General features: G+C 53.5%; 1 protein-coding gene across 2 annotated transcripts; it reads right to left on the bottom strand.

Moving 5' to 3' along the window:
- Positions 1-11,688: 11,688 nt before the first annotated feature.
- TBATA (thymus, brain and testes associated) lies at positions 11,689-24,162 on the bottom strand. 2 transcript variants are annotated; one of them, XM_036026849.1, is made up of 9 exons: positions 23,995-24,162; positions 22,387-22,619; positions 20,305-20,460; positions 19,402-19,481; positions 17,935-18,108; positions 15,968-16,049; positions 15,015-15,159; positions 13,369-13,421; positions 11,689-12,315 (listed from the first exon to the last, which is right to left on the bottom strand). In XM_036026849.1, the coding sequence occupies exons 1-9, from the start codon at positions 24,036-24,038 to the stop codon at positions 12,197-12,199; spliced, it is 1,086 nt and encodes a 361-aa protein (XP_035882742.1). In that variant the 5' UTR covers positions 24,039-24,162; the 3' UTR covers positions 11,689-12,196. The 2 variants fall into 2 exon arrangements, with proteins under 2 accessions (XP_035882742.1, XP_035882743.1); XM_036026850.1 differs by having other exon boundaries at positions 17,935-18,105.
- Between the last annotated feature and the right edge of the window lie 1,247 nt (positions 24,163-25,409).

Here is a 25,409-nt window from a genome sequence, read left to right as displayed (position 1 = left end):
GTCGTGCAGAGGGTCTTTCAGACTCTTCAGCAGGTGATACAGGTGCTTGCTAGTTCTTCCTCCCCCAGGGCAAGAGGCTATTCTGAGCCACGCTGGAGGAATGGGAGCAGGGGGTTGTGTGGAGAAGAGAGCCCTAGATGGGGGCTCCTGGCTGCCCTTTCCCCCTGCCGCCTGCCCCTCCCTGGGTGCTGGGCACACACTGAATCATTCCCGAGACCCAGTCTGCCTGTGTTAAGGGCTGTAAACTCTGCGCTTGAAATCCAGATCTTTAAATTTTTATGTATTTATTAACATTGTCCTCAGTGTTTTTTTTGGACCCCAAAATGTTGTGTTGTGGTTTTTTCTCTGTTGTAGAGGACAGGGGCAGTGAAGGCAGAGCTCCAGCGTGCCGGGCTGGGCTGCAGCAAGATGATTGGGGGTGGGGGCTGGACGGAGAAATGCTGGAGGCACAGGGGACTTGACCTGTGGCCTCCCTGCCTTGGCCTCACTGGCGCGGGGCTCCTTTGAGCATCAGCGCAGGGTGGAGAGGCGAGGACAGGGCTGGGGGCCCACTCAGGCTTCTCGGCTGAGTAGCTGTGTGGCCTCAGGCGAGTCACCATCCAGAATTTGGTCTGGGAGGTAGTTTTGGGGTCTACATATCGAGGAACATTCTAATTAGCAAAGCTGTTCAAACATGCAGGGGTGACTTCCTTAGAAGGTGGGGAGCGCTCTCTCCCTGAAAAAGTCAGAATGGAGCGTGGGTGCTGGCCAGGGGGCGGAAGGAATGGGATGTATCTCATTGGGCAGGGAGAGCTGATATGAAACACGCGCTGTACAACTTAAAAGTGCCAACCCACACCTAACCCCTGTGGTGTCAGACATCACTAATCCACCACTGAGTGTACGGATTAGTGTGTCACAGGCTCCTCCCTAATATTGTGGGGCCAGGACATGGGCCCAGAGAACACCTCCAGGGACCTCACATGCCTCTGGGGGCATTGTAGCCCTCAAGTTCAAGCTCCATTTACATCTCCCTGCAAACCACCTCCCCTTGGGAACTACCCCCTTTAAGCAGCTACCACTTGGGCCTAGAGGTGCACACCCGGTAACCCAGTCACACCTTCGGGGGACTGACCCGGCAGATGCCAGCGCAGGCCCTGGAATTGCATTCAGGATTGTTCAGGCCCAGTGCGGGCCAGGCACCCAGAAGGAGCTCACAAAGAAGGCTCCCTCACAGAGGGACTGTGGGCCCCAGGTGGGGCAGCGTAGTCCTTGCCATGGCAGGTGGGGCGGGCCCTCTGAAAGCCCCGGCATCCCGGCTCTAACAGGGGCTTTGGCGCACTGCGTGGGGCAGGACTTCCAGGGGAAACACGCACTCTGTCCCCTCCCCCACGGCCCGCGTAACAGTACAATGGAAACGATATTTCCATCCTGAGATCTGTCAAGCTACATCTTCACTTTTTAAATTTTAATCCTCACCCGAGGATGTGTTTATTGATTTGAGAGAGAGAAAGAGAAACATTGATCCCTGACCAGGGATCGAACTGGAGACCTAGGTATGATCCCTGACCAGGAATCAAACCCACAGACTTCGGTGTGTGGTGTGATGCTCCAACCAGCTGAGCCACCAGCCAGGCCGCATCTTCATTTTCAGTGGCACATAGTACCCATTGCATGGCTAAGTGACCATTTACTTCACCAAAATCCCCTGGTACTGTGGTTTTAGGTTGTCTCTAAATTTTGGCATCATAAAAAATGATGCAAGGTAGAACTTTTCATTTTTACCTGATTTTCCTTAAGAGAGCCTTCCAGAAGTGAAATGGTGGGAAGTACACCAAAACCACATTTCACAGACACTTCGTATACATTCCCCAATTGCCTCCAGAAAAGTTGTTCAGACTTTAGTCTCTCCAACGGGATAATAGGACTATTGGCCAAATCTTAGAAATTGTGGTTTTTATCATCTTCTCTCAAACCATTCACAAGAAGTCTTGGGGGTTAAAACAGACGACAGACATCACCAGAACTTCTGGTTTTGCTGTTTGCATGGGAGGAATTGGCACTCTTGGTGATGTCCCCAGGAGCCTAGGATATGTGAGGGGCCTTCGGAATCACCTCAGCTGGCCATCCCGTTAAGTGGTCCGCAGGGTGCAGGGGCCGAGCACCGGTCTGGGAGGCAGAAGATGCAGGTTCCAGCCCAGCTCTGCACGCCTTTGCGTCTGACCGTCAGCGCCTCACTTCACCTATCATCTGCAAGGTGGGGAAAAAGAAATACCCCAGAGCCCAAGTGGGACTTACCAACAGCCTGAGTTTGGTCCTCTGGCTGCATGCCACCTCTGGTCTGTTGGGCTGGGCCAAGGTGGGCTGGCCAGGACCCTCCCAGAGCCGCTGCACAAACATCTTTGCTTGGGGCCCCTCCCTCCCCTCCTCCTCCTTCCCTCTAGCCTGGGACTCGGAGCTCCAGGTCAGGCTGTTTGAAAGGGCCAGAGCTCTGCAAGGAGAGCCAGCCTTCCCTCTGGCTAGCCTGGCTTGGAGGGGGCCCTGCGAGCAGCCCTGGAAGGAGAGTCTAGGAGGGGGTCCTGGCCTGGAAGCCGGGGCACCTGGGTTCTGGCCGTGTGGCTGAGCGGTCACGGCCACCTCTGTGCCTCGGTTGCTTTGTGATCTCTCCGTGGCACTCAGGGCAACAGTGTGTAGATCATGTGCATGGCCACCCCTCACCAGCTGTAAGTTTCTTAGCCTCACTTTGCCTCTGTTTCTTCACCTAAAAAAATGGTGATACTAGTAATATTTAATCTTGTTATGAGACCTGAATGGGAAAATATATACCAAAGGCTAAACATAGTGCCAGGGACACCAAAAGCCTGTAACAACCCTGGCGGGGTGGCTTGGTTGGGACGACGTCTCATACAGCAGAAGGCTGCGGGCTCCATCCCCAGTTGGGGTGCGTGCAGGAGGCAGCTGCCCGATGTTTCTCTCTCACAGCAATATTTCTCTCTCTAGAGGCAGTAAATATATCCTTGGGTGAGGATTAAGAAAAAAAAAACACTTTTTAAAGCTTTTAACAAATGTTAGTGATTTTTATTACAGGGATTCCCAATTAATTCTATAGTTTGAACTTAGAACCTCACTGTCCAAGTAAGAAGAAGGGACCTAAGAGAGCCAATGTGTGACCCGAGGCCCCAAGAGAGGAGGGGCTCCCCTGCCCAAGACAGACAGCTCCTTGGGGTGGGGCCACATGCCGCAGGGCTGTTCGCTGGCAGGGTGTGGGGACAGACAGACCCTGGGACGCACACACCTGGGGTCCTCGGCCCTTCACCTGAGTGCTGTCCATGGTGGGCACCGGACGACAGCCTACCTTGCCGCCTGGGCAGCCGTGTGCGGGGCCCACCCGATCCTAGAAGAAGTGGCCGGATCTGGGAGAGCTGCTCATCGGCACTATTTCCCCGCTCTCCCGCTGACAGGAAAGAAACACCTAAGCAACCAATACCCGGGGTTAGTTACCTTGGATGGCAAACCCAAACTGGGCAGAATGGAAGAAACAGAGCTGGGCTACACTGATTTAATACCAGCCCTTAAAAGCTGAACAGCCAGTGACCACAGAGGACAAGCCTGTGGTTCGGCAAAACCAAGTGGATTGACGGTGTGGCAAGGAGGCAGGGAGCGCCACTGAACGGAGGGATGGAGGGACGAGGGGTGTCTGTCCCAAGGTCTGGATTTCCACCGAGGGTCGGTCCTGGATCGGTGACTTTCTGAAGCAGGACTAGGGGAAGTGAGGGTTAATTGGGGGCCGGGGGGCTGTGGGGAGGCAAGGTTGGTTCAGCAGTTGGGTAACCTCAGGAATAAACCAAAAAGCAGCAGCGCTCTGGGAGTTTGCGAGAAAGCACGTTGCTCAGAGAGGGGTGGTTGCGGCCTCTCACAGCTGCCTCGGACCTTGAGGAAAACGGCCTTTGCTGTGAACCCTGCCGAGTGCGGCCCGGCTGTGCGTGTCCCCAGCTGGCCTGATGGGTGGCAGGCCGTGTGTTTTCCAGCCTGGGCTGATTTTCATGCTTGTATCCCACTCAGGTTTTTACTCGTTCACAACCAAGTCGGCCAAAATTAAAACGCAATTACTATTACAGCATCTTGGTCATTATTTTCATTTCTTTGTGCATATTTCAGGGGTCCAGAGGAAATGGAAATAGCAAGGAATGGGTCACTGCTGTAGAAACCTGGGAGGGCCTCACCCACACCCAGGTGTTTTAGGAAGGTTCACCCAGAGATGCCACAGTTGGGGCCAGACCGAGCGAAGGCTCCAGGGATGGACACCTGCTTTGCTCCCTGAAAGTAGTATAACGATAGCAGTTGGGCAAAGAGGTGGAGGAATCTCACAGGGGGCTCCACCCCCCAGTCTGGTAGAAAAGGTACTGGGTGTGGGCATGTCCAGGTGGGCGCTGTAGCCCCTGGTACTTATCTCCCTCCCATCAGGGGTAAAGGGCACCTTAGATGGAGATGGAGGAATTGCTAATATGCATCGCCCCCCCCCCCAGCTGTCAGGAAGCATGTGAGCAATAGTGACTCTATATTAATAATCTCCGATGGCAAACAACAGCTTAGGTGGATGGAACGCACAGACTGCTCGGCTGCAAAGAGCAAGCAGAACTTGGAGATCCTTGGACCAACGTGGCTGGCGGGCTTTTCTTGCAGGGCTACCCTTGTGGACCTAGGAAAGTCCCAGACAGAATGGAGAGTCCTCATATACAAAACAGGAGTTTTGCTTTTAAAACAGAATTATATCTGAATAGACAGTCCTCCAAAACAGATACATAAATGGCCAATTAGCTCAGGGAAAGGTGTTCAACACCATGTGCCATCCGAGAAAGGCGCGTTCAAACCACAATGAGATACCACTTCACACTCACTAGGACAGCTGGGATTTTAAAAAGACAGATAGTAACAAGCGTTGGCAGGTTGTGGAGAAACGCCAACCCTCATACACTGCTAGTGGGAATATAAAATTGCACAGTTGCTTTGGAAAACAGTCTAGCCATCTCTCAAAAAAATTAAACATAGCATTGTCATGTGGCCCAGCAAATCCACTCTAAGTAGATGCCCCCAAGAATGGAACACACAAACATTCATACACAATGTCTATAGCAGCACTATTCACAATAGCCAAAAGGTATTGTAGAAATAACCCAGGTGTCCATCAGCTGCAGAATGGATAAACAAAATTGGTATGTCCATATTATGAAATATTGTTTGGCTCTAAAAAGAATGAAATAGTAATACATGCTACCACCACCTGGATAAACCTTGAACACATTTTGCTGAATTAAGGATGCCATTCGGAAAAGCACATATTTTGATTTCATTTGTATGAAATGGCCAGACTAGGCAAATCCATAGAGGCAGAAAACAGTTGGCGGTTGCACAGGGCAGGGGAAGCTTCCAGGCAGATGGAAAATGACCAGTGGGTACAGGAAACTTACTGCAGGCCTACTGGGAAAGGGGCGGGTGGGGGGTCCTCCTGGGTGTAGGAGTCTCTGTCTGGAGTGATGGAAATGTTCTGGAACTAACTGTGTCACACAGTTCTGTGAATACTAGAAACCGTCCAGTCATACACTATAAATGGGTGGATTTTATGGTTTGTGTATTATACCTCAATAAGCTGTTATATTAAAAAATAGTAGGGGGAACTGGGTGTGGGATATATGGGAGCTCTGTATTATTTTCTGGGGTTTTTTTCCTGCAAATCTAAAACAGTTCTAAAATTAAAAGCTTATTTTAAAAAAAAAGTATAGATGAAAACAGACACAATTGATTTACTGGCTTTGCAGGACCTAGTCTGCCCCAGGCCGCTGCAGAGGAACACAGGGGGATTGTTAGCCAGCAGCACTCCGCTGTCGAGCTCACGTTCAGAGGGGAGAGCACAGGTAAACTGAGAGGAGGATCAAGAAGCCACAGTTTGTGCATATCGTACCCATGCAGAAAATTCTACAGGTAAAAAGGAAGGGAGGAAGGAACCAAAGAAGGAAGGAAAGGGAGAGAGGAAAATAGCATGCCAGAGAATGATGGGTATACATTCTGGAAGAAGACACTCCCAGGAATAAAGATAATATTACATAAGAAATGTTGTGTGCTCTCAAAAAATTAAAGATAACAAATTATTTGAAATAAGAGATCGAAGTGGAGAATAGAGGGAGTCGAAAAGGAGGTGGTGTGGGCTAAGAAGCGAAAGACAAAAATAACAGCATCACAGTGTTAATAAATAGAGTAAAGTAATATCAAGGGTATAGTTGGAGACCAAGACAGTGAAATGGAAGACAGGTTTGAGGAAAATCATGCAGCATGCAGAAGAAATTTACCCAACGTGCAGCAGAGGTGAATCCCGAGACTGCTGTGTGAACCCCAGGAAGGATATACTTGCAAGCTGTTGGAGTGTGGACCGATCACTCAACCTCTCTTCTGACTTCTCATCCATAAACCTGTGCTAATTCCAGCGTCTACCACATGGAGTTACTATGGGCCAGACAGGGTCAAGAGCCTGGGCTCTGCCCACTGGAGCTGCCATGTTCGAAACTGGAATCCGCTTCCTATTTGTATGACCTTGAGCAAGTTACTTCTTTTTCAGCTCCTTATCTGCAAAATTGTCATAATGACAGTAACTTCCCTATAAGTTTACAACGTGGAGTAAATACTTAAGAATGAAACACTTATAAATATGTATTTTAGTTGTCATATATTTGATATATAAATAAAGTCAACTTACACTTAATGGTGAAGAATGACAAGCATTTCTGTTAAAAAATATTCAAATGCCTACTATCATCATTATTACTTAACTACATTCTCTGAAAGTATTAGCTAACACAATAAGAACAACTTAAAAACGAAAGGTATAATGTGTGGGGGGGGTGCTCTGCCTGCAGCCCGCCCCCCACTCCGCCCTCAGCCCTGAGAATAAGTCTACCAAGACATGATCTGCTTGGGGAGGAAAGGTGGCCGATCTCTCAAAGGAGAAGGGCCAGGAGCTTGTTCCTCAATGGGCTTTTACTGGGTTTAATTTGCATAGGGATACAGGGCAAGTGGTAAAGCTCATCAGTCATTGTCAGGCAGTAATGACCAAACAATAGATAACATTCAAAGAAATCTGAGGGCTTATTCTGAGTCAGGGTGTGATAGTTAAAGGGCCAAAAAGCTGGGAAACAAACCCATTTTATGCTTGGACCCTTATCATTTAAATTGAGGGTATTCTTAGCAAAGCAGGTTTCACAAGATTTTCTGCATTCTTTCTTAGGCCTGATTGCCCCAGGGAACCTGCCCTTTCCAGCACAGGGCCGTACCCACCTCTAGCATTGTTTCAGGCTTAAGTCAGGCAGGGGAAGTAAGGCAGCCAAGAGATTAGGAGACTTCTTGCAGACAGAATGAGGACTCAGGCTATGTCAAAGCCGAGGGGCAAGGGTTCATCACCCCCTTTTTCTGTAGCCCCCCAAGTCCTTTCCTGAGAGCCCCTTCAAGACTGTGCCTGTCTTAGATCATCCCTCCTTTCCTGTCATTGGCTAACCAGTCATCCGCCTGGTGCCAAGCCAGGTGAAGTGAAAGGGGGCAGAGGCTGCACCCCTACAAGGAAGATAAGCTTTGTCTCCTTAATGGTTTATGGTCCCAAGCTCTTTTTACTCAGCCTTAGCCACAAGGGGTTACAGTTTCTGAAACCAGGCAGGCCCGTTCCCAACAGTATAAAAGCTTTGAAAGGAGGCATGGTTTAATCGAGCCTTTCTGCAGAGTTTTGACATGGGCAAAATGAGCCAGGGGAAGGAGAGACTTGATCGCTGTGGTTCCGGGGAAAGAACTAAATTTGGAGCAGCTAGGACAGGTAGTGTAACAGGGTGCAGCCAAGGGGGGGACCCCAAGTAGGACTTTGTAATGGGGTCCAGAACTCAGGTTGTTCGGGAAATATTAGAGAAAAATATATATATGATGTCCTTACCCTGACCAGTCTGAGCTGGGGACGGGACACAAGGAGCAGGGCCACTGAGAGCTGTTTTATATAGCAACAGCTTTGCAGCTAACCTCTGGCATGGTCATTTAACATCTCTATAGCCTTTAAACTAGTTTCATGGATATGTTAAATAGCTGTGGCCAGCCCTGGCTGGCGTAGCTCAGTGGTTTGAGCGTGGGCTGGGAACCAAAGTGTCCCAGGTTCGATTCCCAGCCAGGGTACATTCCTGGGTTGCAGACCATAACCCCCAGCAACCGCACATTGATGTTTCTCTCTCTCTCTTTCTCTACCTCCCTCCCTTCCCTCTCTAAAAATAAAATAAATAAAATCTTAAAAAAAAAAAATAGCTGTGGCCATCCTTTGAACCAGGGGAATGGAAGTCACTTTCACCCAGGAAGTAACTGGGAAGAAATTCCCCCTGGTTACAGCACCTGCGTGAGAGCTTGGCGATAATTGGCCATGGGGCCACGCCTGCCCAGACTCACTTTGGCAGCCCAGTAAAGCTGGAAGAATACGGGAATGCTAGCAGGTGTAACTGAGCGTGGAAGGAGTTGGAAATGGGGCTGCAGAGGAAGATTGGTGCGGGGATTTAAACCCAGGCGCAGCAGCCATACCAGGTTGGGACCACCCGGCTTTTGCTTGTTTCCTTTTGCCACGTGGTTTAGGAAGCAGGAGAGACTTTGTCTGGAAGAAAAGGGGTGAAAGGACTCTTGCTGGTGGGCCATGAGAAGGTACCATATGGCTTTGGATTAACTGGAGATTGTGGCAGCGACACAGCTGTTGGTGCCAGGAGCCTGAATCACGGACTTCTACTTCTTTTCCTGAGATACAGTACCCCAGACTGAGTAAACGGAAGAAGGAAGGACTGTGTGCATCTGTAGGTATTCTAAAGGACTTCAGTATTTTAATGAAGACATTAAGTCATTACTCTAAGTCGGTATAGCTTTTAAATAAATAATTCCTTTCCTTTTCACCAGTCTCTGGCATTGAGAGACGTCTTTCCTCTGGTGGCGGGCATAGTAAACCTAGCACAGGGGGGTCCTTTTGGTAATAGTATATCGCCCCCCCCACCAGTCTGTTCTGTAACAGTACTGAGATCTCTGTTACTGCAGATGTCTAAGCTGAAGTTGGACACACGTTGTGGCTGCCACAGTGGGGTTTCTCATGGGCTCAGAACAGGCTACGGAGCTTCTGAGGAATGGCCCCGGCCCAACAGCAGGATCCTGAGATTGTAGCAGTGAGATTACAACCTTCCTCCCTGCCTTTGCTGGAATGGGCCTCCAGCCTATTCACATCTATTTGAGTGGGATGGGTGGGGCAGGGAGACTGATGAGCCAGCAAACTGAGTGGTGAGAAGCTGACCCCCACGTGAGCCCTTGAGCCAAGAGTCCTGAGGTGCCTCTCTCGTCTTCAGTTGCTATCATTTCTAGTCCCCTTTTCTCACGGTATGGTAAGTACACTCTGGTGGTACAACAGAGGAACTTCGGTGGCCATTGATTTAATACATTCATATTTATTTCACGGTATGAGGAACTTCGATAAATAACACCTCAGGACCATGATGCTGTGGATATAATTCAAAGGGGAAATCTGTCTTCATGCTTCAGTCAGAGACGCAGAGGGTAAGGAGACAAATTCCAGGGCCTGGGTTTAGGGAAAGCTTAGGAGTGACCCCCAAGTGTCCTGACAGCCAGAAGTCAAATGGGGTCGAGCCACTGAGACAGGAAGTGCTGCCCAGCAGAGCACAGAGACTCTGCAAAGCCAGACAGACCTACGGGCCCCAGCCCAGCGACCAGCCTGCACAAGGTCGGAGGGACCCAGGCCCAGCACAGCTGATGGATGAGGAAGGCCACTACTCCAACCAGTGCTGTTTCAGATGTCTGGAACCTTCATCTCCCTCAGCTGGCTGTCCCCCTGGGGTTTTGCAGTGATTCCCTTCAGACAGGGAAGAGGGTGCTGCCTGCTGGGAGACTTTGAAAAGGGCCCAGGGAATGAGAGCCAGCCGTGCCTTGCTCCATATCCAAGAGCTGGAGAGGAAGAACCGAGGGAAAGAGGGGGTGATGTGGCTGGAAGTGAGAGAAGACTCTACTTCTTTGTCTGGAGACTGTAGAGTTTGGGGTGCGGCCTGCATGAGGACGGTATATCAGAAGGGTGCTGACTGAGGAGCCCCTCGGCTCTGGGCCTGAATCCACTACCTAATGGCTGGGTAAACTTTGACACGTGACTGTAAACCGTGGCTAATCACACCTGCCTTGTGTGTTGTCCTGAGCACTGAATGAAGTCAGCTTATCCCAGCGACTGGGGGCGAGGGGATGGGGAGTTATCAATGTACACGGTTTCGGATTTGCACAAGACAGAGTTCTGCAGGCGGGCGGTGGCGATGGCTGCACAGCACGGTGACTGGGCTTAACACCGCTGACCTGTATGCTTAAAAATGGTTAAAGTGGTACGTTTTAGGTGATACCTATTTTACCACAATAAAAAATTGGAAAAGCATTAAAACGTGGGCTTTCTAGGGGGAAACTGGTGCCAGGGGAGAGGACAGAGGAGGAGAAAGCCAGCGATATGGCGAGAGGCTGCCACCAAGGAAAAATCCCCCCTGGGAGAGTGACCAGGGACTTTTCAAAACCAAGGCTATTTAATATTGAGCATGAAGCTGTTTGCTGGATTCACAGCAAATTCCCGTCCAGCCTCTAATCCCCACTGAAGCCTGGCACACACAAAAATTTCCTGGGAATGGGGTATTTGGGAAAACCCGGAGGGACTTAATCCGCCTGAACTGATGTGAGGAGGAGCAGCGCTGTAAGTGTGGAACGGAGCCACAATCCAGGGACTGAACTCAGAGAAGTAGGGGCACAGAGCCTCAGGTGACCTTGGCGTTGTAAATCCTCAGTGCCTTCCTCCCCTGTACCTTTCAGGGAATTTGCAGATATCTCAAGGATGACAGTGGACTTCCCAGACGGTCAAGGCCATCTTCTCCAGATCTTAAAAGACAGACACACCCTGAGAGTGTCTGAGTCACATTTATATGATGCTGCCCCTTTCCTCCTTGACCTTGCCAACCACCATCTTGCTAACCGTTACGATTTTCAGGAATGTAGCCACAGCTTCTGGTGAGGGTTGCTATTTGTAAGTCAGTAGAGTGCAGTGGGGACTCTGGAACCAGACACGCTGGGTGTGGGTCTGGGGTCTGCCACGTATTATGTACCTCGGACAACTTGTTTCACCTTTCTGAGCCTCAGTTTATTCATCTATAAAGCAGTAGTTACAATATTAATACTCCACCTCATAGAGCTTTTGGGAGATTCAAACAGAAGACCACATACAAAGCACGTAGAACAGTTCACGCAGGGTTTGGGGACTAGAGTGAAGAAATGAAATGGAGTTGTTACCGTCAAGCTGCTAAATTATGGAGAATAAGTAGGCTGAAGCATGAGGAAACAATTCTTCTCGTTTTAACTGACCCTGGGAACTTAAACTTTTGAACTTTCTGACCCTGCGTCAAAGCCTGGACGTGCCTCCAACCTACAGGGAACCAGCGGGGCAGCCTCAGAGAGAGCACGTCCCGCTGCAGACCACCAGACACCTGACGGACACCACCCCAGCCGGTCCGGGGCTGCGGTGCAGGACTGGGTGTGCTTTTCACTGCACAAACCCTCGGCTTTTCTCTCGCTGTCGGAACACTCTGGGCATTGCCTAGCTGTGTTTCCAGTTTGCAAACCCTAAGACCCTTGAGCAAATCTGTCATTTATATTTAGCCAAAGCCCCCTGACGTTTTGGGATCAGGTAGCATTGTTCATCACTAGCTGTTACCAAAGTCCCCGCCTCAGTGCCTGGCGGGACTTCAGTAACTGGTGTCTATGGTTATTTGAAGGAGGCCTGCAGGTTCCTGACCTCTGCCCTAACCGCCCAGAGCCCTGTGTACCTTGGTTCAAGGAGCAGCAGAGCTTTTGCAGGCCGCCCCAGACATGATTTGCTCTTTCGTTCCCTGGATGACAAAGGAACGAGGTCAGCCCCACGCGGGCAGTGGCATTCAGGAGTTCTCCAGGGAGTGGGGGCGGTTCCACGCAGCTCACCCGCCTTTTGAGGAAGAAACAACCCAAGCACAAACCTGCTGCTAATAGGAGAGTGAACCGTCCTCTTAAAGGGAAGACCCTATTTTAATAGACTCTGTGTGATAGGAAAGCACATATTGCTGCTGAGGTGGCGGAGGCGACAAGTTTGAATTCCGGGCTGACTTTAGAGTTGGGTGGGCAGAGCAGGGCAGACTCCTTGGAACTCTGGCTTTGGCTTTGGCGCTTTCTCTTCTGTGTTCTGGCTTGAATGTATTCGCAGAACTTGTGCTTTCCCGATGTGCTCTGGGGGAAGGGGAGACATAGCGTGCGGGAGAGGGTCAGGAGGGGCCAGAGCCTTACCTGGGAGCTGCCCAGGAGACTTGGGGGGACCCCTGCCCCTACAAGGCCCCAGGCAGATGTGCCAGAGCAGGGGGAGATGCTTGAGAGCCCGAGTCAACGCTGCTTCTGCTCTGGGCTCTGCCGGTGACGGGGAGAACAGACTCTTCTCTGAGTCTCACGACCACCCTCTTCTTTCCACATCCAGGTAACACGTATCTATGAAGCGCCTACTCTCTGCAGACACTCCCCCAGCCACTCAGGACCCTGTACAGTGTAGTGAGGGAGAATCTAGTACAGGGCAGGTACTGTCTCCTCTCCCCTCGAACACCCCCTCCCTGTCGTGGTCTAAGACACCGGGTGACTGCAGCAGCCTCCTCCCTCACCTCCTTCATTCCCTCCAGCCCCTGAGAGTCCATATTCCACACAGGAACCAGAGGGGTCCTGCCTGTGACCCTCCAGTGCACCCCTGTGTCCTCTGCATGAGACCACACACCAGGTCCATCTGTCTCATCTCATTTCTTACCACCGTCCCCAACCCACAAGGCCCGGGTCACCCTGGTCTGCTCGCTCTTTCACCATCACCCCAGGAGATAGGATTCCTGCTTGTTGGCTCTCCCCTAACCTGCTTCGGGCTGAACCCTTCCCGTGGTTCAGCTCAAGGAGCCCTCTCCTCACCGTGCCAGGCCTTCTCACTGCCTCACACATCACCCTGCCTTACTTTCCTCGCAGCACAAGTGCCTCTCGGGCATTTTTATTCATTGCCTGCATGCCTCCCCCCGAGTATGCAAGCTCCCTGACAGCAGGGACTTGTCTGAATTCTTCCCAACGATCCCTAGAGCCTGGCACACAGGTGCTAAATAAGTTTCTGTTGAACAGATGAATGAGTGAATGGATGAATGGATGAGATGAACAGCTTCTTTGGGCAGAGACCCATCTCCAAGGAGTCTTAAACCCCCCAAGGAGTCCAGCCAGGGTGGGCCTCGGTGAGCCTCGGGGACCTGCCACGTGAAATCTTACCTGGCTTTTCGCTTTTTGGTAGAGCCGTAGTCTTCGACTTCTTCGGGGATTGGCTGTAACCAACACAAAGGAAAGAAGGTCAGGGAAGGCCAGGCCAGAGCGCATCCTGGCAGAGCGACAGCATGGGCGGGGAGGCAAGGGAGGTTCTCCAGGAAGAGGCAGGAGCCAGTTGTCCCTGAGAACCAGCAAGCGTCTGTCCATGGCTGGCACCACCCCAAGTGGGACCCTGACAACCGTGACTCCACTGCCTGCCGTGGCCACAGGGAACTAAGGCACTCCTGTCCCCCAGCGCTGCCCCAGGTGGGTCCTCTCTTGGTCTCTTGCCTCCTTGCAGACAGGAGCCTCCCCCTTAGTAGAGAAGATGAGAACCGGCTTCCCTGGTGAATTACTTCCAAGCACGAATAATGCTCTTATATTATCTCATATCGGCTTTATGCTTCAGCAAGCCTTTTCATGCATCGGGTGTAACCTGTCCTCCCTGCAACTATGGGAGAGGGGCTTAGGGAGGAGAAACTGAGGCTCAGACAGGTGGCATCACCCAGGCCACAGTGAAGCAAACCTGCCTTGCTCCTCTGCCTCCTCTGGCCTTCCCACGTGGGAGAGAAAACCAAACCAAACGCAGCGCCCGCACCTTCAACAAATCTGAGTGAGCACAAGCACCTGCCTATTCCTCCCCAAGCCCATCACGCTGCAGCCACCCCACAACCTAATATCCGCTAAGTGCACACATTCCTGATTCCATTCCTGACCCTCCGCTCCCCGCCCCAACCCCCCCCGCCCGCCCCACCTTCCTTCGTTCAAGTCCCATTCACCCAGCAGAGCTCTCCAAGCCATAGCAGAAATACCTGGGTGATTGTTAGAAATACACAACCCCTGTATACCCGCCTCCCATGCCACCGGCTGTGTTAGACTCTCTAGGACTTGTCACTGTTAACCAGTTCTGCTGTGAACCTGAGCACAGCTGGGCATATAAAGCAGGCAAGCCAGCTCTTCTGCTGACCAGCCAGGTGGCTGTGGTCATTTGACTGTTTCTGAGCTTCAGTTTTCTCACCTGGAAAATGGAGGTGACAGGGCCTCCATGGGTGGCTGTATGGACTAGAACCGTGTAAAGCACCCAGCGACGGCAGGCAGCTATCACGGGCACTCAGTACTGCAGGCGCCCGTGCTGGCTGTCTGGCCCTCCTCGCCTGCTTTGAGAGGCCTCCCCTCGCCTTTCCTTTCCCCACGTGGGGTTAATCTCTTTCTCTCCAGCCATCCAGGGCCCTAATACCAACATAAAGGCACCACTGCCTGCCTGTGTTAGCACTCCTTCTCCACCTGTGTCTTCCCAAGAGCTTCCGGAGGGCTCGCTGTGGTTCTCTAGCTCTGTCTTGCTACAGCTGGTACAGGCCAGCTCCTTGGGCACCCCCACAGCCGGCAGCTGGGGTCTGGTCTGGCAGACCGGGTCTTTGAGCAGCACGAGCAGCCCTGGAGGGTCCCACGGGAGAGGCTCCCCTCCCCCTCCAGGACAGGCTCAGTCAGCCCAGGCTTCGGCCAGCGCCCGGCTTCCTGCTCTGGACCCCCCTAGCCTCGCCTGGGAGGACAGGTGCTGACTGTGAGGGAGCAGTTCTGGGACCAGAGGGGCAGGTGAGGGGTGCGAAGCCCACCTGAATGATGGTTGTGGCCTTTCTTGGGGTGGTTCCTGGACCTCCTGGAGCTGGTTTAGGAGTTTTTCTGTCGGGATGGAGACGAGAGGCTGGGGAAGCAGCTGAGCCACTGCTGTCTGCAGGAGCCCCAAGGCCAAGTCTTTCTCTGTAAGCAGAGCCGGGGAGCAGAGTCCTCAGGGGCACGACCCCAGACCCCATTCTGTCCCTGGATGGGACATGCAGGAAGCAGGGCCTCTAGCCCTTCTGCCCGACCCTGGCCCGGGGCAGCTTTCTCTAACCACCTCACGTTGTGACCGCGGGGCCCCACGGGGAGGTCCTACTTCTCCCGGGCCCTGTGTGTGCCATGTGCCCAGCCCTTCCACACCTCCTCGAGTGCACCTTGCTCTTGGCCCACCTGCCCACCTCCCACCCTGGCCCGACTGGGAAGCCCATAGGGGACCGGCCCCTCCTCCCCCTGCACTCTTCCCATCAGGAAGCCTTCCCAATCAGCTCTCGGTTTCCACGGCTCCTCACCTTCCCACTTAGGCATAGCCTCCACCCCCGTCCCAACGTGTGCATGTATGCCCTTTCATGTGTTCACGTGCGTGTACATGTGTGTTCTTATGTGCTTGTGTTTGCATTTGTGTGCGTGCGCATTTTCCACGGCGGTGGGTGAGGGGCTGAGTCTGCTAAGTCTGGTCTTTGGACTTCTCCCTCCCAGGTGCCGAGGCCTGCGGTCAGCACAGAGGAGGGGTCCCCTCTGGGGAGCAGGGTCATGGACATCCTGCTGAGGAACGGGAGGAGGGAGCTGATGTCCAGCTGGACAGCTAGTTTGGGGCTCCAAAAAGGACTCGAGGCTCAGGCACAGGACCCTGGGGAGGGAGCCCGGTGACATGTGAATGCTGCTGAACTAGCGGACAAGGCCCTCAGCATCCTCCACTCTGAGGATGACCTGGGATGGGGCTGAGTCTCACCCTTGGGAGGAGCAAAGAGCAGCCAGAACTGGATAGCACTCAAGGAGTCTGTTTGCAGGATCTGACAAAGGAGCTCCAAGATCTGTGGGTGGGACAGACATGGGTCAGTTGGCTGGATGGCCTGTTCCAGCCGGCAATGCGGGTGCCTGCCCCCCGAAGTGGGTTCCAGAGCCACATGCTTGGCTAAAGTGGTCCCCAAGATGGTCCTTGCCTCCCGTCTGCATGGGACTTTGCACTCTACAGAGGGCTGGCTCTCCCAACAGCACTGAGGGAGAGTCTTCAATTCCTCACTGAACAGGTCAGCAATCTGAAGCCTTGAGAGAGGAGGGTACCTAGCAGGGAGATGGGGGCAGAACTAACCCTCAGAATCAGATAGGTGGGCCCCTCATCTCTGAACCCTGCTTGGGCTGGTTGTACCCCAAGTCCCACCCTGGGAAGATGAAGTCAGAGCTGGACAGTCAGCTCCTCAGAGACGCACCGAGTCCCAAATGCCCGCATCCTTGGTGTGGGGATTTCAGGGACCCCAGGAGCCTCCCCACCCTGAAGTTCCCAAATTCAGAGTCTGGAGCTGTTAGCAAAGAGGCAGGGTGATCCCAGTGGGGGCTGGCTGGTTCTGCAAGCTGCTCAGCTTGGGGCTCCTTCCTGCCACCGAGCAGGGTGCCCGCTTTGCTTGTGGCTGTGTCCTCAGCATCTGCCATCTTGGCTGCTTCAAGGCCCTTTCCCCCCTGCATCCTCCAGGGAAGGGTCATTGGGAAAAGATCCAGCTCTGTCTTGAAAGGGCTACGGGGGCTCCCTAGGACATGATGCTGATGGCGGCTCTGTCTGCGGTTGGCTGGAGTTTGAGCCTGCGATGGGAGATGGAGCACCTGGCGTCCTAGGAAAGGGGGTTCCTTCTTTCAGGAGAGCCCACTTGACCCAGTGGAGGTCAGAGGGGAACCTGGGCTTGCCTCACCCCCAGGCCTATGCCTGCTAGGGTGTCCACCCTTGCCCCCAGGTACCCACCCTCTATGGTGACCCTGCCCCCACTCTGCCCCAGGGTCCTTCTCAGTTTCCCAGGCATCCGACTTACCTGCCCTGTGCACCCTCCCCAAGGAACCTGAGAACCTATTTCCAGGCAAGGTGAAGCCGCCCTATGGTGGAGAAAGTACTGTGTTCTAGTCCCAGCTGTGCTGCTTCCTCTGTGGGGACCTGGGCCACAAAATGTCACCTGGCAGAGCCTCAGCCTCCCCATCTGTGACATGAGGATCTGGGGCCCTGTCTGCTCCACTCACTTCACTGGGCTGTTTCGAATGCACTGGTCACAGGCAAGGCGTTGAGATTCTGGCTAATTGTCTGGCCTTTCCTGGAGAACATGTGTGCATTTTAACAGGGACTTTCAATACCTTAACCCACTGGAATGAGTCATGGACTCATCTCAGGCCTTGTTGGGCGAATTTGAATGTGGGGAGGTGGGCTTTGTGCTTTGTCGTAGCACAGACCAGACGCCTCTCAGAGTGTGGGGCGATGAGGCTGGGGCCAGCCTTGCAGGCGGCAGGGTGCCACACACCGGGGGTGGTCTGAGGACACGCTGGGCAGGACCTTCGTCTCCACGCTCCTCACCCCACCACTGCAGCTCCCCTCATTAACTTGCCCAGTGCCGAAGCGGGAACAGACCTCAGTGCTGCCGTGTCTGTGCCCCCAGTTCTGCCCGATCACGGGACTAAGGCCCCAAGCGGGGAAAGGACTTAGCAAAGAGGGAAAATATTATACAGAAACCTGGAAGCAGCAGGGGATTGGGCTCCTGTCTCAGGTCTGGAGTTTTCAGGTCTTACAGTCTGGGTGCAAGTATCCCTGGGAGCGTTCACTCTTAGAAGGTTGTGAGAGTTCCAGCTGGGATCGCTGTAAGTCTGGGAGCGACACCACCCTGTTCTCGGTGGTCAGACTAGGGCCTCACTAGGGCCGCAGCCCCGGCCTTCCCAGGGTCTCACCAGCAGCTCCTGATCCTGCAGGACGAAGGTCTGGACTCCTCCATCTCTGCTGGGAGTGTAGCTCCCTGGGCTCTGGCGGGAGTGGCGGCGGCTGAGCGCTCGGGTGGAAGCAGGGATGAGCCTCCCGGTCTCTGCTGAGTACTTCGCCCCCTGCTCCCGCTTAGGCTCCTCCTGCTGGAAGAAAAGTGGCCAGAGACTCCAGGGGTGGGGATATGGAATAGATAGACAGACAGACAGATAGGAGAGAGAGCAGAGGGAAAGAGAAGAGAATAGAGGGAGGCCAGGTCAGGTCTCCAGGGTGCCCATCACCTCCTCTCCTGGAACCTCAGCATCACAGCATCGCAGGGACCCAGGACGTGGAACAGGCCAGCCCCACCCTGTGCTACACCCCTCTCCCCAGCAGGGGCCCTTCCACTGTAGCTGGAGCTCTTCCTCCTGAAACTTCACTGAACACTGGCCACCCACCTACTCTCTTCACCCCCTCGCCACCCGCTGTGGTCCTTCCTCCCAGGTAGGCCCTCCCTGCTACCCCTCCCCCCAGCCCCCTCAGATATTTGAAAAACGGTATTCTGTGCTGAGGTCCCCACCACCTACCTTTAATTCCTAGCTCAGCTGCCCCCAGGTCTGTCTCCCACAGTTGGGCATCCTGTCTTAGCCCTGGGAAACCCTCCTAAGCCGGGCCTGCGGGCACAAGGCCTGGGGCCTCTAGACTGGGGAATTCCAGTTCAGACTGGTAATCTCTTTTTTTCCCATTTTAAAGATAAGAAAAACTGAGACCCAGATCTTTAGCCAAGTTGCCCCCAGAGCCACAGTGAGTTCGCTGCGGAGCAGAGATGCGAGTTCTGCTGCCCATCACAAGTGCAGGACGGGACTCACCCACAAAGGGCCAGGCCTGTCCTAGGACCAGTTCCTACTAACTTCAAGCTGCCTCCAACTTGTCTTTGCTGGTCAGCAAATAGCACCCATAAGGCTACTCCACTCCCGTTTGAAAACCTTCAGTGGCGCTCCACTCCTTATGAGATTAGGCACTACAGCTAAGTTCAGGAATTAGAACAAGCTGCTCTTGCCCAACATTCTAAGTCGGCCCTTCCCAACTTCTCCCCTATTGTCTTGCACTTCAGCCCCCTGCTCTCTAAAGATGCCCCCTGTTTTCCAGCTTCTGAGCTTCTGTGCTGTGTGCCTCTATGAGGGTGCCCCCACCCACTTCTGAACTAGGAATCCTTCCTGTGTTTTTCCCCACTGCCTCCGCCCCCAGCAACCCCCATACGTTTCTCTGCTCCTCTGAGCCCTCACTGTGGCCACCTCCCACGGGCTGGTATTTGTCGGCCCTCTTCCCAGTGCGGACAGCAGCGCTCAGCGATCACTTGCTCCTCTGCTGATCAGGTTGGCCAGACTGGGCAGGGTTTCCTTACAAAGGGCTGGGCCCCTTGCATCTCCTCCCAAACAGCTCCTTTGCTCTGCACCCACCTCTTTGTTCTTCAGCTCATTCTCCTTGCTGAATGTGACCACCTGGGAAGCCAGGTCCTTCAACTCCTTCTTCCAGGCCTCTGGGGGAAGGGGACAAGACCCTGGCAACTGTTGCCCTCCCAGTGGCATCAGGTGTTGGGGGGCTGTAGGTGAAAGAGCATCCTCTCCTCCCAGTTGCCCACCTGCATCTTAAAGGGAAGGGGAGGTGGTGCCCTTGGAGGAAGGATTAGGAATCGCACTGTCGGTGGGTAGGAGGGGCTGTGGAAGGGCTGTGGTTATCCTAGCTAGTGGGAGCTGCTGGAGAGCATTTGACTATTTATGCTAAGATACGAGTGATTTAATTTAGCTTTGTCCCTTTTAGGAAACCAAAGCCAAGATTGAGATTTAGTTGATATGCAGTGCCAGTTACTAAAATATTGGACTACTGGAGAGGGTGGTATGGAGCACTGACCAAGCAATCCAAACCTCTCTGCCCACAGGCTGCCCCAGCTCCTCCTGCAGGACCCCTCCCCATGACCGAAAGGGCGGAGCCTGGCAGAGCAGAGGCCTTGGGCTCCCTGCAGCCGTGCCACCAATGGCTGACTGTTCCGATGGCTGGTGCCTGAATACAAGCACTAAATCTTTCCAATATCGTTCCTGTTTGTAGCTGTAAGTCACATGACTGTAGCCCAAATCTGCTTGTCTTCTGCCTGTGATTACTCCTCAAACACCTCAGATCCAAGCAGAGGCACATTTCTGAGGACTTGGGGGTGGGAAATAATGTAGATGCAGATGCCAAAGGAAATGAGGGAAAGATGGGGTACCCAATGGATCCTACTTTTTTCTCAGGCACCTATGCAAGTGGGATAGCCCTTGGAGACAGGCATAACTCCAAGGTAGAGGGTCTGTGGCCCAAGTACCCACCAGAAAAAAGCCGAGGGTCCCGATTGGACCGCGGGTCTCCAACGGGGGCAGGGACAGTGGGCATCTTCATCAGGTAGTGGGACAAGAGTGAGGCTTGAGACAAGGGAGACCAAGAGGACTTGTCCCGGACGACACACACGGGCCTCCCGGTGAGATCTGTGAAGAGGTGGAGGCTGCGGGAGGGTGGGCCTGGGTGGCCCCCAAGGGCCCCAGCAGGCCGGGCAGGGGGAGCGCTGGCCCCACTTCTTCCAGGGCCCACAGCCCATAGATCGATCGTTAGGGCCTGGAGGGCCTGTGCGACCTCCCAGACACTTAGAACAGACCCCCGAGTGATGCACTCAAGGTCATGCAGCAAGTCAGTCTTCCCAAGACCCTGGTCCTGAGGTCTGTTTGGCTATGACAGGTGTGAGCACACAGAGGTAAACAGCCCGACACGGGACACATGGGGGTGGAGGCAATAAGCCACAGTCTCTGACGAGAGGGACCTGGGCTCAAACCACAGAAAGTGAGATTTAGCTAAAGCCTCTGGATAAAACCCTTTGCCATCTGTCAACCCATGCAGGCTTGACGCCAGCAGCCTGGAGGTAGTGGCAAGCACCCTACACCTGCGGACCCTTCAGCCTACGGTCTGTGTGATGTCGTGTTGCTGCTAGGTAGTTAAGCTTTGAGGGCCGGCCTCATCAGGACAGAATGAATGCTTACTGTCTCCTTCCTGAAACACTTTCCTTTCAGGCCCCTCACTCTCCTGGCTTGTCCTAGCTTGCCAGCCACTTCTCATCTCCTTGGTTGCTTACTCCTCCTCTCAGGCCCTTAGCCTTGGGGTCCCTGGGGCTCAGCCCCCAGGATATCCACACAGTCTCCCGGACAGTCCCATCCAGGCACGCTCCTCCAACCACCATCCGTCCTTGACTCGTTCTTGTGTCTGCACCTCTCCCCTGAACTCCAGACCTCCTATGTGTCTTTACCTGGTTGTCTAAAAGACATCTCACATTCTGACCTCTTAGGTCCCAGACCAAACTCCTGACTCCTCCCCCATGCTCCACAGCCCCTTCTGAAGTCATCTTTGTCCCAATCAATGCAGCTCCGGTTTTCCAGTCGCTTGGGCCTGAAACCTGAGAGTCAACATTGACTCCTTTCTCCCTCTCATACTATTTTTAATCAATCAGCGGATCTCGTTGGCTTTACCTTCGGTGTATCTCCAGAGCGGGGCCACTGACTCTCCCACTATGACCTCCCTGGTTTGAGCCACCACCCAGGCAGAGGCCAACAGGTCACTTCTGATACTGCTTTGCTCTCAGCTTTCCATGGCTCTCATCTGACTCAGTGACATGGCTCAGTGATGGCTACAGTGGCCTCCAGGGCCACACGATCTGGGTCCCCATTGCCTCTCTGCTGCATCTCCTTCTTCTCCTTACTCTGCGCCAGCCACATTGGCCTCCTTGCTGTCCCTCCAATAGAGGCAGGAGGCTTGCCTCAGGGCCCTCGTACTAGTTCTTCCCTCCGCCCAGGACATTGCACCCCAACCCTAACATCCACATGGGTGATTCATGCCCTCTCTTCTTTTAGTTCTTTGCTCAAAAGTCATGCCATTGGTCAGCTCTCCCCCTCTACAGCCTTGGCACTCACCATGCTCTGATACCTGGTCTGTTTCCTGTCCTCCCCACCACCCCATCCCAAGAGTTAGCTTCTAAGGGCAGGGACTGTCTTGTTCATTGTCATGTTCCCAGGGTCTAAGAAAGTGCCTGACTCATACGTGGTTCACACCCAGTAGAATGGGTGGAATGACCTGTGTTGGTGAACAGAGTGCAGCTCCGAGGCAGAACATTCACCCTGTTCTCTGATGTGTGGGAGAATCGGCAATAAGGGAAACTCTGCAGGGCCGTGTGGTCTGCCCTTGGAGCCTGCCCCTCAAGTTAAGTCTTGGCTTGGCCAAGTGCTTGCAAGTGGCCCAGCAGCTCTGTGAGCCTGGCCAAGTCCCCATTCTCTCTGGGCCTCAGCCTGGAAATAGGGTCTGGGTCCACCCTTTCCAGGATTTAAAAGTCCCCACCACCAGCGGCCAGGCCCTGGCCACCCGGGCCCTACCTTGGATGTGGGTCACGCGCTGTGGGTGGGGGTGATGCCGGGAGAAGAAGGAGTGGTGGCTGAGGTGGCCGAAGCGGTAGGTGCCAAGGGCTTGGGGCTTGGGGGTCCTCAATGCCTCTTGGATGACCTTGAAATCCACGATCCCTGGGACCAGAGGTTCTTTCTGTGGCTTGTCGGTCTCGTGGCTTCTTAGACTGTGCTCTGGCTTCTCAGCCTTCAGCTCAGCCCTTGGACTGAAGAAGAAGGCCAAGAAGAAGCTAATGAAGCCTCCAGGAAGCACTGCCTGCCCAGACTCAGAGTTCAGGGCTTGAACAGAGTCCATTCCAGTGATACTCTGAAATGTGGTTCCCAGGATTTCTCTACAACATCCCTCCCCCACCCGCCCCCAACCTGAGCTCAAAATTGGGCCTCCTAGGGGATCCCTTCCCAACTAAAATAGCCCCCAATCCCAGAGAGGTTTCTGTCTTCCTAAGGTGCCTTGGCAGAAAGCTAGGATCCGTCTGAGAGAACTTGGATAGAATTCCCCAAGACCCCAGTTTTCTTGCAGGAACCATCTCTCTAGCCAGAAAGAGAAGCTATAGACCCACCTACTCATCCAAATACCTGGACTGGAGCAAAGGCACATTATATATTCTCCCAGAGCCAGAGGGCTGACCCCAGCAAGGCTTTCTCCCCAAGCCAGACTATTGGCAGCCCAAGAGAAGCCAGTTGTAGGCTGTCATTCCCTCCCCACAGGCCCCCCAACCCCCCCCCCCACTTGCCATCAGGGGCAGTTCTAGCCCAGACTCAGAACTGGGGGCCAAAGCAGGCCCCAAGGTCAGATTACACTAGCAAATTCTTTTCTTGTGGGAGCCCCTCCCAGGAGATGCCGAGCTGATGGGGCAGCTCTCAGGGGTGCGACGCTGTGGGGAAGCTTCAAGCTCTTGCTTCACTTCACTGGAGACAAGCCATCTCAGGTTCTCTGTCCTCCACCCTGCACCCTTCCCCTCTCCTGAGCACGCTGCGCCTCTGTCCCTGGAGGAGGAGGTCGAAGTGCGTGCAGCCAGGGTCTGAAAGTGGGCTGCTCTCTGCCTGGTGCCTGGTGGGACCACCCACCTGCTCACTGTCTGCTTTCCCTTCCCCCGGTGGCCCTGGCTGGAGGGAGTCCTTCTGGAGTGTAGATGGACTCTGGATATGCTAAACAGGGTGTTCTGCCTCAGGACCCTCTAAGGATTTTGCTGACCAGGCCCCTGAGTTTTCTGTTCCATCCTTGATTTGCTCCTAAGGGATCTGGGACTTAAAGATATAAAGCAAACCTTTCCTGAAAGTTACATTAGCTGGCCTCCCCTAACCCCCAACTAACAAAGTCACCCCTTGAAAATCCCTGGAATTCCTGTGCTCAGTACTCCTGGCCCCTACCACCATACTCTCTCCCCACACAGAGAGGGGTCCCACCTGAGACATAAGGTACCTCAGGCCTGAGAACCCATTTGGGCCCCAGCTGATGGCAGTGGAAAGTGAGGAGGGATTTGCCTCCCTGGGACCCTCCTCAGTCTGTTGAGTTCCCCTGAGGCCACTTTTGTCCCCACCACCTCCTCAGGTCAGCAGGGTAGGTGTTTGGGGCCTCACCTGAGTGGGTGCTCAGCCAATTGGGTTGTCACCTCTGTAGCCATTGTATGGTTTCTATTAGTATCAAGATCAGTGAGCTTAACACTAGTGCTGAAGATGGGTATCAGGAGCTCTCACAGACTGGCAGCGAGGGTGTGCACTGGAACAGACACTTTGGGAGAAAAAGATTGGCAATATCTCATAAAACTGAACATCGGCATACCACATCACCCAGCAGGTCCTCTCCCGGGCAAATGCCCACGTGAGGCTCTTACAGATGCCCAGATGGGGCTGTTTGTAAGACTGTTCAAACTAACGTGGATCAGACTAGGAAACACCTGAGGACAACCCAAGTGTCCAGTGGCAGAAGAATGAGCAAATGAACTGTGGTACATTCAGGCAATTGGAATTATGTTGCAACTAAAATGGATGAACCATGTCTATACACACAACATAGATGGATTTTACAAATATAATGCTCAGACAAGGAAAGCAAGTTGTAGAAGAGTATATAGCTTAAGATCCTTATTAAACATAAAGTTCAAAAGCAAGTAATATCTGAAAATGCAATGAAACAAGAAAAGAAAAGCAAAGAAATGTGAATCACAGAATTCAGCTAGTGGCTCTTCCTGAGAGCAGGCAGGCTGGTGGCGGGGGGAGCACCTAAGTCACACTTGTGGTGATGCACCACGTCTCGGTTTGGGAGGTGCATTTGCTGGTGTCCATTGTATTGTTAAGGAAACGAATGAAATGACGTGGAGGAAAGATGACAGATGACGAAGCCGAGAATGGTGACTCATCTGAACCTAGGGGCCTGAGAACCTAGGGGCCCGAAGTGCTGGGACTTCGGGTGCCAGGGATGGTGTTGGGAAGAACAGGAAGTTGGTACATTCTGAATCGGAATCACAGAGTCTTCAAGGGACTCCAGAAGCCGTGGAAACCCCAGAAACGTTAGATGTGACCCATTAAACTGATTTTGTAAGACACTGCTGGTCACACCCCACAGCTGCCGTTAGAGAGGTCAGGCCTGCCTTTCCCCCACTTCCCCCGCCCCGTGGGCCCCCAGCCAGCCAGGCACCAGGAGTCTGAACGTGCACAAGAGCCCAGGGACAGAACATTCCTCTCCCCATCTCAGACCCTCTGGGCCCTCCCCTGGGCCCCAGTCTGGCTCTAGTGTCCATTTCTGGCCCCGGACAGATCCCCGGACTCACCAGGGCAAGTGCCCACTCTAGCACGTGGGCGAGAAGCCGCTGTTGCCCAAGCAGGAAGGAGCAAGAGGGCAGTCAAAGGGAAGGCTTGTGGGTTCTGTGGGCAAGCCTGTCTGCTTTGTGACTCATGAGCCAGTGGTTGCTAGGCTACCCCTTCCCCAACTCCAGAACCACTCCCCGAGCCCCTCTCCTCACCCCCACCCAGCTCCTCTTCCTCCTCCTGGAGGG

The sequence above is a fragment of the Phyllostomus discolor genome, chromosome 5, assembly GCF_004126475.2.
Source record: "Phyllostomus discolor isolate MPI-MPIP mPhyDis1 chromosome 5, mPhyDis1.pri.v3, whole genome shotgun sequence".
In the NCBI taxonomy this organism is placed as follows: domain Eukaryota; kingdom Metazoa; phylum Chordata; class Mammalia; order Chiroptera; family Phyllostomidae; genus Phyllostomus; species Phyllostomus discolor.
This window is presented reverse-complemented; position numbering and strand designations above follow the sequence as displayed.